We start from the raw sequence: 12601 nt of genomic DNA on the forward strand, positions 1-12601 counted from the left end.
GTCATTAATTATTCAGCATTGGAATTAGTTCATCACCATCAGATCAGGACACTCTGAGTGCTGTCCCATTAGGAACAGAACATGCAAACATATCCTAGATTATTTTCAGGTGGAGTTTGATAAATTTGCTAAATTTTATGTATTTGGGGATGTAATCATATACAAAATTGATATGCACAATGAAAGAGCCAGATTAGATGTTGTAGGAGGACCTTCCTACTTTCTGCACTTATCTTATCTTCCTAATAATGACACTGTTGACTTAAATGTATTGACCAGGACAGGTGCAGACAGACACATATTTGCCTCACTCACTTTCCAAGCCAAAAGGATGCCACCCACTCCTGGAATCTGTGTAGCTGGAGTGGCCCAGGGCTGTGCCCTTGTTGTTAAATCTGAGCAAATGCTTGACTTTCAGATCTCAACTGGCTTGTTTTTACCTACCTTTTAGTGTGGGCGAGGGAATCCACACCTAACCATAAGCTCTCAGAGGGCTGTGCAGGTCGCACATGTTTGGTACCTCAGAAGAGTGTGAAAACTACTTAAATCAGGGGTGCAGAGAGTGTACAAACTGATGTAGCAGGGCTGAGGGGACTCAAGATCTCAGAAGAAATGTAGTAGCAACTTCTACTAATCCAAGGTGCCACAGTGGCACTCTCAGGAGCCACCTGCAGCATCTCTCTGGTCACTTCTGTATGACAGTGAGATGTTTGGTGGCAGACCAGAAGTCTCATTCACCAACATTGTGTATGACATCACCAGTAACAACTCGCACTTACATCTTTGGTTGACCTCGCAGTTGTGCTGAGTGCAACACCAGGCACCACTGCACAGTGGAGATGATGCCAATGTTCCTCCTAGTTAGAGCATCCCTTCCTTGCCTGTCATCATATTTTGCAACATGCTCCCAAAAGTTACATTGATCCTCATAAAAAAACCAACCCCCTGCAGCTATCTACTGCATCAAGTTTGGAAGCAAATACTTGTATATTATAGGCATATTACAGATTATTTTGAATTGCTAATAAGTTCCTGATGGGCAAAGGTTGCTAGACCCTTCACTGCATGGTCATCTGCATATACAAGACCTTTATTTTGCAAACCCCTCTCCTGCCATCCTGACTGCTGTCTCAGCCACACTAACTTTCCGTTTTGCCCTCCTAATAAGCATCCTTATGTGAATGTGCATGGCTTACACTGTTTCTGTTGTGGCTGAAATGGGATCATTCCCACACTACTTGAAGCTTTGCATTCTTGGCTCCTGAGATTACCTGGTAGGAGATAACTGTGACCATGTCTTCCTTTTATGAATAAGTTCTTAAGTGAGATATGGAGTGCTTAATCTTGCAACATTTCTGTTACCTCCCAGGCAGAGAGACTGAGAGTGAGTGCACATTAAGATGACAAGCTGTACTTTCAAAATCACAACCTCACCTAGGACAACAGTTGATAACAAGCCCAAGCAAAACTGAACTACTGACTCACCCTCCCCTCTCCTGGTCCCACTGGAAAAGACTGAGGATTTCGATACAATTAATAACACTGATTTCAGTCAGATTCTTTTTTGTCATTTAAAGAATTGGAGCTTCTTTAGCCTATACCTTTATTATAGAAACTTGTCTCCAGTTTTGTTTTTTTCCCCTGAGTTTGGCTGCTTTTATTAGTGGACCTGCGATGGACATAAGTAGCATATGTTTCCTTGTGTGACTATATGCATATGAAGTACAGCACCACATTTTTCACATATCTGTACCCTACAATAGTTGGCTCAGCTGCAAATAAAATTATATCTAAGATTGAGATTATGACTTGCAAGTGCTTTCTAGCAAAAGTGAAAATTTTTGTTTTGAATTAAATACCTACATTTCTACAAAAGGCATTCCACAGGAAACAAACCAACCAACCAACCAAAACAAAACACAACAACAAAAAAAACTAAAATACAAACCCCACATAAAACTACTGATATAGATAAGGATACAAATATATGAGTGTGATGTCCCATGTGACTTTGAAATCTGGTATTACTTAAACAAAATAGATTATTTTTTTCTCAGAAAATAGTGTATCTTCTTAGTCCTTTCTGGGCAGGTGAATAAAATCACTGAATTATCTTTGTTTCCTAGCCTGGATCAGATAGCTGTTGTTTATTAGAAGTACCCATTCAGCTGGAAGGATAAGTCTAAAACCTACGCTATAAAGATCAGGACAGCAAAGTTAAGCATGCTAACATAGTACATTAAAATTCTGCATATACAATTCAGATCCAGAGCACTGCTGTATGTTTTGTAGAGGTGGGATTAATCACACTTCTGCTATCTGAAAGTCAGTGAACCTCAGATAGTCAGGTAGGCTCCTCAGCTGAACCAATATGCAGAGGTAAAGCACTTCACAGTGTGATTCATCAAAAGCTAAGGTATGTGGCTGGGAGGAGGGACGCAATCCTCCCCACAGTGTGCTCATCTCTCTGTGTTCTAGAGACAGTGCAAGTGACTAACTACCAAGGTGGGTCCCACCATAGCAAACAACGTGTTATTTTTGCCACAGGATCCCTGCCATACTCAGTACTTTCTAAATCTTATTCTTCACTATCTTCTCTTTTTCTCTTTTCCCTGTAATGTGTAGGCCTCTGCATTCTTTTACTGCATGCGGTTGAATATGGCCTAGAACAGAGGATTATTTCTTTACAGTGGGACTCTAACGTACTCAGGTACAGCATTTGCTAGCTCTTTACAAACATTGACTAATATTTTCAAAGTTTGCTCACAAGAAGAGGCAATATTATTATGACTTCTTCTTACAAAGGAGGAATGAAAGCAGGAAGGTTAGAGCCATTGAATGATGGCAGGTCTCCATCAGCTCAGCGCCCATTCTGGGTGGTGACAATACTGTCATTTTCTAGGCACTAGAGGGGGATAGATTCACATACTTTGCTGGTGGATTTCATAGCCAGAGAACCAGTGCTTCTGCTTCAATTCCAGAAGCTAAAGGAAGTAGTAACGAACCTTTCTCTTCTCGATTTTTAATTTTTTATTATTTTTTTTTTGAGGAGGTGAGCAGTTTCCCCTTCTCTTCCTCTTGCCTTTTGTTCAGTTCTGTCTCTGCTTGTCCATTCTGATGCATTATTTCCTCTGACTTCTAAAGGCAGTCTTGTGTTGTGCCTTTCCTCCTTCCAGAGGGAGCTCCTGCTTTTGCTCCTAACCTCTTCTCATGATCCTTCATCTCTCCAGTTCCTGCCTGCCTCTTGTACCTTCACAACCTCCACACTCATATGCAGCTTAATTACGTTAAATACAGATTCTTACTCTGTCCTCAGCAAGACAATAATTTCTCAGCCTCTTTGAACAGGATATCAAGCAAATTATTATCAACATTCATGGTCTTTCTGTGATGAGGTCAGTGAGGCAGGGAATGTTTGGTTACATACAGCTTTAGCTCAAGGTTCTTGAGTTTTTTAATTTCATACAAACTAAAGAAGATGTGTTTTGTTAAGGACCTGTTGAAGGACTGAATTTTGTATTAAGAGCACATTGAGGTGAGGGCCATGATATCAGAGCTTGTGGGAATTCCCTTTGAAGCTTAGGATTTTCCTTCATGGTAGGAGGTAGCACCATCTTGAAAACCCAGGATCTTGACTATGACCTGCCCTACGGAGCACTAGGCATTCTTTTCAGCCAGCTGGTTACACAGGCACTCAGGATAACAGAGTAGTCAGCCAGTATCACATGGTCTTCTGGGTGAGCCAAGCCATGGGAACTTGTTGGCTCTGAGCCCTCCAACTCTAAGAAAGTTGAATTGAAGCCATTTTATACCTTGAAGATAAAGTCAAAGACCTTGATGCAGATTTTGATAAGAAGTCAAGCTGTGAGCAGAGCCTGTCTGGTGTGCTCTCAGTAGCCTCAATTTCAGGCTACTGAATTGTGAACGCTGCCCTGGGTCCAGGTTGTTGGTGAGTCACTGAGCAGGCCTTTGGCTTATGAAGGTAAACTGGACACTACATAGAAATTAGCTCTGTTAACCAGCTGGTTCTGTCCTTTCCCTGCTTTTTTTTTTTTAATTCCCTTTTTGCTCCTGTCTCTAACCACTCATTACTATTTCTCATTTTACAGGTTTTCTGTACTTTTTTTGCCTCTTTCCAAAATTCCTTCTTTTTCCACTGAGCTGAGAGTGCTTCTTCCCCTCTCATCACACCAGCAGAGGAAGCACTGAGATCAGAGAAGGATTATTCTTCCCATTCTCATTGCAGAAGCTGCTGCATGTGTGAGGCCAGCCCAGTCCTGCTCCTACAGCCCTGGCCTGTGCCAGACTGTCACCAGTGCAAGTGGAGCACTTGTAGTAGCCAGAAGGTGGAAGCTCTTAGAGAGCTGGTAGAGAGGTGTTTGAGAGAGAGAAACTCATATGTCTACTGCCATTTGATATTGTTAATACCAAATGTGAAAATACAATTTTTGGATGGACACTGCTTAGGTGAATCTTAAAAAGTACAGACAAAAAGCAAATCTATGGAAGGAATGTTGTCATTCACTAACACAAACAACTAACCATGGAATATTGTGTTACCACACACCACTTGGTTCATGGCCGTATTATTTAGCCATTTTAACAAGAACCTACTGAAAACTACTAACCTAGAGTTTTTTCATGGAAAACATCAGTCCAAAATCTCAATTTCTGAAAGGTTTGGTTAGCTTGTAAAATAGGAAGGTACATTGTTTTTACTGCAGTGTTTGTTACTTCCATGATCACTAATACCCACGGGCTTAAGTGGTTTGTCTTGTTTGGAATTCCCTTTTTTCCTTTAATTTTGCAATTTATCACTCCGTTACCAAAGTGGGGAAAAAATGTGTGGTATTTAGTCAACACTGGTAGGTAGTAAACTCTTCATATTTAAACTTCTTTTTCCCTTGACTGAGTTTCTTTTAAAGTCCTTTAAACTTCCCTCTCTGTATATAAATATGTTGATCTTCATGTGTATATACAAGCTGTTTTTGTTTTGCTTTTAGTTTGACTTTCTGAGGAAGCATGGATTTAGCTCTTCGTTGTCCTGTCTGTCTACCTGTCTGTCAGTCCCCATTTGGTTTAGCCTCCTTGCTAAACAAACCTAGATTGGATCCTCTTTTGAAAAAACTCAGCAATTAATTCTTCCAAGTTCTGTGGAAACCACTGGGAGAGGGATGGGACAGGAAGAAGATAAAAATATCTTCCTTCACTGCCACTAAAGTAGTTCAGTGTTTTTTTTAACCTGACAAAATGACCAGTCAACACACACATCGCTTGGCACCAACCCCAACACATGCTGCCTCTTCTCCAGCCAGACAGATAGGAGACAGTGAGATGTTGTGGGACACAGCACACTTGGAGGTGGAGACATGGAACTCTTGCAGTGAGAGATGGAGGAACAGATTGTACACATCTGCAGAAAACTGTATTTCAGCATTTCTGCTGCCCAAGGAACATCTGCCATCTGTTTGGAGGGAAGTGAGGGTAATTATAAAAGGGAGCAGGGAGGACTAAAGGGGAAAGTTCTTAAATATGTAGGAAACTGGGCTACATTAGTCCTCCTGCTTATGACATAACACAGTATCTTTCAACCTTTGTTATTCCCTTTGCAGAAACAATCCTGCATAACGACTTTGTCTTGTCAAGAATTTTTTGAATCATATTGTTCAGTTTCTTAGTCAAGGAAGAAGTTTATGAATAATGAGAGAAGGATTTAGTGCCCATATTTTACTGCAAGACTTAGAAAAGGAATCTATAATAAAGAGGTTAGTAAGGTAAAGATCCATCAAGTAATTAAAGCCAAGGACTAGAGTTTGCAGTGGAACAGAAAAGGCATTTAGATCAGAGAATGACATCCCAGGGAAAGGAAGGATTTATACTGATTTTACCATTGATCAGCCTTTTATGTACGTGTTCATCTCCAATTGTTGATGCACTGAATAAAATTTACTGCTGCCCCTTTTCCTGCAAGCAAAAACTTCTAGAAAGCCAAAAGCATATTGTGTAGTTTTAAACAGCTATAAAAATGCTCACTAGAAATAATATGGTTGAACCTAGCACAAGTAGAGAATATGCTGGTGCTCCTAGACAGTCTCTGAATGCATTAGACTAAAGGTTTTGAGTGTACATAGAATAATTCATCTGCTTTCAGTTCTAAAATGTTTATAAAATTACTTAATCATACAGAAAAAGATAAACGGCTTACAAAGATGCATCAATTATTTGTTTAAAATGTGCTTAGATCATAAAATCCTCTCATCTCTTCAAAAATAGGTATTTGGGAGCACAGAAGTCATGTGTTTCCACAGTGAGTCTGGCTTGATATATAGGGTTTCTAGGTGTAATACATTTAGGGTGGCCTCTCCTAGGATGGGCCTGAAGAAGAGCTGTTCAATTGCCTCTGCATCCACATCTCGAAGAGAGGCAATCAGCTGAAGAATCAAAGCAAACCTGTCTAGGTTTCTGTTGAACATCGTTGAGATAAAGTCCATCAAGGCTTGCTGAGCTTCCTGCTGCAGTGTTTGTACATAGGGGAGACACTTCAGGATGTGGCATCCTGTCAAAACAAAAAGCGAAAGAATAAATCTTGCGTAAACACTTTCATTCTGTGCTCTTGCTGGGTGTCTGGCTTGCTAGCTCGTAGTGCCACTTTCAGTAGAAAACAATAACAACATTGTAAACATACTTTTTGGAAAAAGAAGGTATGCTTAGTTCAGTCATTTGAAGGAATATTGTGCAGCATTGTAAGCATGTTGGAATCCAGCCCATTACATTAAATCTAGCTTTGAAATGGTAACAGAAGGCAACTTTTACTCAGTACAGATGGAGAAGAAGCTTTATGGTGTTGTCTACCCACCAGTGATGTTAAGAATGTAGGTGAAAATATTCCAGCTCTAATCTAAAATGGGTAGGCAACATCAGGAAGAGGGAGGTGATGGCTTGGAGCAGTGAGCAGGTTGGCAGCCCAAAGATATAGGTTTCCAGTCTACCCAGCCCCATTTATTGTTAACTCTGCTTGCTAGACTAGCTGGGGCACTATGGTTGAACATGCAATCTAGATATCTTCATGTATGGAAGAACGTAAAGGTTCCCTGTGAGATTTATCATGACCCACAGGAGTAGGGTAAATAATTGTATTTCTTGTTTTTGTATTGCCTTTCCTCAGTCACTTCTGAGAGTGAGAGGTTTTGGCCTGATGGAGTCACGATCTTGAGTCTCAGTCACATACCCCCCATAGCACATGACTTCAAACTGGGGGTTATTGTGGGTGCCAGGACTGAAATCAAAGGACATCCCGTGTTTATCCTTTGCTTCTGGTGGGATTGCCTTGTCACGCAGCTCTCAAGAACCTGTTGCCTCCTGTCCTCACTGCCTGAAGCTAACCCCATCTATTCTTTCCCAGTATTGCTGCAGCCTGGACAGGGGTAGTTTTGCCTTCTGCCTCTCCTGCCTCCCACATCTTATTTTAACCTATCTCCAAGCACACACTCCAACCCTGCTTAGCATCTTCTACAGTGATGACTCCATACGTCGCTGGGATGGGATCTGAATGGCTTAGACCAAGGAGTGTTTCACACAGGATCATTCATTTAAGTGTGGGACCTTTTGCCTTCCTGCCTAGTGCCCAGCATTAGGGCAAAACCAAACTGGTTGTGGTTTTTTTCCAGTCTGTGGCTGTCTGCCCTTTGTCAGTCTTCAGCAGTTCTCTTCTCCCTAGACATCACTGCCAGAGGAGAAGAAGCCTTGGCAAAGCCTGCAACCAGTCTAGCCAGCAATAAAGGGTTTGGAAAAGCCATCTCCCCCAGGATTACTGCCAGCTGCAAGCTGTAAGAATGGTTCCAAGTGTTAGATTTTTCATGGAAAGGAAGTTGTCAGGATTTTGTGTATTCAGGATGAAACTGCAATTGCTTATATCCTTTCAAATGTGCTTAATTTCCCCGTTTGGTCTTCTTTTATATGCAATCAAACACAGGCTTTAATTTACAAATAATGAGAAAATTCTTGTTCTGAGATCTGTTATAATAATACGCAGTCAAACACATGTTTCCAGCTGAACTGTAAAACTCTTGAGAGCATCTTTTTTTTTTTACAGAAGTTCTGTCACTTTTTTTTTATTTATAAATAAATAAATATACAACTCCATAAATACATGTGTATATGGCAGTGATACCAAAACAGTATTGTTTTTCACAATTCCCATCTCTTCACCGGGCAGTTCCCCATTGCTTCTCAGACAGTTGTCAACACCAGCAAGAGCAGTTTCCTCTCACTCTCTGCTGTTCATGCATGTTCGGTGAGACAGTCTGACCTACTCCTTCCTTTGACTTATTACCTGAATCTTAGAGATGACCTTGCACCACATGCACACTTTGACTTCTCCAGAGCCTTAGCTGAAGTAGCCCTGGGATGAGCAAGCATGACAGTATGTTCTGGAGAGTTTGGATTCAATCGAAGCAGGGCTGCCTATTTCCCCACAGGAGTTGGGGACATGCTTTCTCCTTCACAGGTTCTTGCTGGCCCAGACATAGTCAATCAGCAACCCAGTCAGAGCCTCCCACACAGAAGTACTGCACAAATTGGGCTTTAGAGGGAGGAGCTACACCCCATGCTGCCTACAAACCTGTTCCCAAAGGGACTTTTTTGTGATAGTAAGCACAATCTTCATGCCGTAAGAGATCAAATAATGGCTTGAACTGGAAGGGACCATAAAAGTTAATCTAGTCCAACACCTCTGCAATGAGCAGGGATTCAACTAGACCAGATTACTCAGAGACACATCCAACCTGCCCTTGAATGGTTCCAAGGGTGGAGCATCTACCACCTCTCTGGGCAACCAATTAGAGTGTCTCACCACACTCATTGTAAAAAGTTTCTTCCTGATACCTAGTCTGAATCTACTCTCTTTTAGTTTAAAAACATTACCTCTTGTCCTGTCACTACAGGCCCCACTAAGAAGTTTGTGCCCATATTTCTTACAAGTCTCCTTTAAGTACTGAAAGGACACAATAACCCTTCTTTTCTCCAGGCTAACCCCAACTCTCTCAGCCTGTCTTCATAGGAGAGGTGCCCTAGCCCTCTGATCATTTTTGTGACCCTCCTCTGGACTCAGTCCAAAAGGTCCATGTCTGTCATGTGCTGAGGGCTCCAGAACTGGACACAGTACTCCAGGTGGGATCTCACCAGAGCAGAGGGCAGAATCTCCTCCCTCAACCTGCTCCTTTTGATGCAGCACAGGTTGCGTAGTTGGCTTTCTGGGCTGTGAGCACACATTGCCAGCTCACGTCCAGTTTTTAATCCACCGGTACCTCCAAGTCCTACTCTGCAGGACTGCTATAGATCCCTTCATGCCCCAGCCTGTATTGACACTGGGGATCACCTCAACCCATGTTCAAGACCTTGCACTTGGCCTTGTTGAACAGGTTCACACTTCTCCAGATTGTCCAAGTCCCTCTGGATGGCATCCTGTCTCTCAGACCGGTCAGCTTGGTGTCATCCCTCAGATCAAAACCAAAGCTCTGTGTCATTTGTCTTGCCCTAGCACAGCCCCAGCTGTGCTGTTACAGCTCCATTTTGGGGCACCTCATTGAACTCCAACTCATACCCAGCTCTGGACTGCTCCATGCCTGCTTCTTCCCCTTTGTCTCAGCCAGTTGTGGTGGTCCTAACAGGAATAGAAGATACAAAGTAGGAGCCCATATGTGCTACTTCATGATCCAGGAGAGAGTTTAGCATTGCCACTCTTGGTGGCTGCCTAAAATCCACTTAGAATTAGGATTTGGCCAAACATTAAGCTAAAACTAAGATGGCAGCTGAAAATGTGCTGCATCTGTGCAGAGAACATTTTCTGAATTTGGTGAAAAGTGTTAAAAAATTATTAAAAACAATAACCGTGAAACAACAGCTGTGCAGATTTGTTTGCAGCAAAACAGGTAGCAAAAAGGTGATTTGGGCTGTGTATAATCACTGAGTACCTTTCAGCCCAGGGTTAGACTGCCTCTGTTTCATCTGGAGTTAATCCAGACTTACCTGAGGTCCTCCCAGCTGCCTTCTGCACCCCATAGATGTAAGTGCCTCCAGACAGTAGGACTAGGGAGTCTCCCTGGAACTCTGGACATTGTCTACAGACAGTGTGAAGGGCTGCTGGGTGTCTCATACAGCACCCCCAGGGAAGCCGCAGGAGTTGCAAAGCACAAATCCAGAACATAACATCTGCTTCTCCTGCTGCTTTCTCCTTCATTAAGTGAAAAATACATTTATCCACAGAGATAATAAAAATTCCTGCTAGTCAAACTGTGTAAGCTGCTGCAGATGAGGGATTTCTCTTCTTATCATCACCCTGGATGTAACCAGTGGTTTCTTTCAGCCTGGTTTTATTGTGAAAACTTGAGAAAGCAGCTTGCACTGAAACAAACTCCACTGGTTTGATGCTGTGGCACAGACACACCAGACAATACCAAACATCTGGATGACATTACATCTCAAGAATCAAAATTTGAATCCTATTGGAAACAAATATAAAGTCACTAGAACCTTCAAGCAGCCTATAAACCATTCACCACAAGAAATATCATGGAATAACTGAAGCATTCAAGTATCCTTTTGGTGCAGTCCCAAGTACAGCACAGTGCTGACAGGGCAGCCAAACAGCAGTGATTGCTGTGGAACGAGCTGGGGATCTAAGCCAGAACAGACTGGAGTCACTAAGTCTTTCCATTTACTTTAGTGGACTTTAGTGCTCAGCTGGTAATGACTCACGGGCTCCGTGGTGCTGACCCAGTCAACCTTCCTTCCTAAAGAGGCTGAACTTGGCACCAGTAATGAGAGGATGCAATTACTACTCTGAGTTTACTCCGTGACTGCTGTCCCAGGCATTGAATGTAGAGATAACCAAAGAATAAATAAATAAAAGCTGTGTAACCTCAATACAGGTGGTTTGTTTGTAGGGTTGTTGGGTTTTTTGCTTCATTGATGAAAATCAGATTATATAGATTATTTTATCTTATCCAGTGTTCTTCCTACAGAGGAAGTCTCTGTTAAAATAACTCTTAATACTCACATAATGGATCCATGTACTATCTCTCCTTTGCTGTGCTATGGGTGAGGCTGCTGTGTTACCTTTTAACTGGAAATCAGTTTGAAGTGACAGTTAATTCTTTATGACTTAACATTTGTTTAATAGAAGCTGTTTCAGCTTACAGTGGGTGACTACTGCACACATCCAAGGAACCACTTCAAGCAGAAAAACAAATTGTGAAATATAGAATTTTGAGAACATTTAGTTATATTGTTCAGCCTGGAGAAGAGAAGGCTCCAGGGAGACTTTACAGTGGCCTTCCAGTACCTGAAGGGCCTACAAGAAAGCTGGAGAGGGGCTTTTTACAAGGGCCTGTAGTGATAGGACAAGGGGGAATTACTTTAAGCTGAAAGAAGATAGATTTAAATTAGATATTAGAAGAAATTTTTAACTATGAGGATGGTGAGACACTGGAACATGTTGCCAAGGAAGTTGTGGAAGCCCCCTCCCTGGAAGTATTCAAGGGCAGCTTGGTGGGGCTCTGAGCAACCTGATCTAGTGAGAGGTGTCCCTGCCAATGCAGGGGAGTTGGATGATCTTTAAGGTCCCTTCTAACCCAAACCATTTTATGATTCTATGATTCACAGAAAAGAGTTAAACTAACCATCTTTCTATACACAAATGAAAAAGCCAAATGTCCTTCTAGGCACATAATCATCTATGTAATTTCCAGGAGGACTTACCAGAATTAAAAAGAATAATTCCTTTAACATAGGCATATTCTTTTGCACTTATGTCCAGGTCCCAAAATTTCCACAATAAATTCTTCATCTTTTGAACTTCTTCTAAAGAAGCTCCCACTGATGCGCTTCCCAGTTCTTTGCTAGCTGTCAAAGGCTGATTGAGGAGGATTTTTTTCAATAAGCTAGGAGCTGAAATTTCTCTCAGGTCAAACTCCACCCCTTCTTGTGCCAGGCCCACAAGAAAAAGAGGGGCCCAGTTCTGCTCTTTGAGGACAACCTGATCCTCCCAAGGCACATGATAGAAAGAAGGCAAGTTTCTAATGAAAGTTAAAGTATTCAAGAGCACTTCAGCAGCTCTTCTGCACGTGGCTTCTGGCGTTTTCAGGACAACTCTTCTGTCCACACAAGAGCAGCCTCGGCTTCCTGGAGTGCAGTGGGGGCTGCAATATTGCTGGTGCCACTTGGTCTCACTCCCATGCTTTTTGTTAAGGATCTGGTACAGGATGCTCTTAGTGTGGTGTGTCTCACACTGACATTTCCCAAATTTCTCAGCTGGCACCTCGCTATCCATGGAGCCAAATGTGTCCGTGGGACACCCCAGCTGTGGCAGGAAACAGTGTGTGTGGAGCTATGAACCAACATCCAGGGACAGCATTTCTGCCACACAGTCTTGTGTGCTTTTTATACACACCAGCTGCTGAAAAGTAATATGACCCTGATCTGTAAAGTTCCTTGAACTTTATTTACACCCATCTGTTTCAAATGAGGCGGGGCCATGAGTTGCCCTAGGTATGTCCTGGGGCTGTCCTAGGCGTGTCTCCAGGCTGCCCTAGGCACGTCCCAG

The 12601-nt window shown here is 42.3% G+C and overlaps 1 protein-coding gene across 1 annotated transcript; it reads right to left on the reverse strand.

Annotated features, from left to right (window-relative positions):
* Positions 1-6263: 6263 nt before the first annotated feature.
* Positions 6264-12328, reverse strand: LOC104393664 (nuclear receptor subfamily 0 group B member 2-like). Its single transcript, XM_010003181.1, has 2 exons — positions 11758-12328; positions 6264-6556 (listed from the first exon to the last, which is right to left on the reverse strand). Exons 1-2 carry the CDS (start codon positions 12326-12328, stop codon positions 6264-6266), a joined length of 864 nt encoding a protein of 287 aa, XP_010001483.1.
* Positions 12329-12601: the final 273 nt, after the last annotated feature.

This window comes from Chaetura pelagica, unplaced genomic scaffold (genome assembly GCF_000747805.2).
Source record: "Chaetura pelagica isolate M959 unplaced genomic scaffold, ChaPel_1.0 scaffold170, whole genome shotgun sequence".
NCBI classification, from domain to species: domain Eukaryota; kingdom Metazoa; phylum Chordata; class Aves; order Apodiformes; family Apodidae; genus Chaetura; species Chaetura pelagica.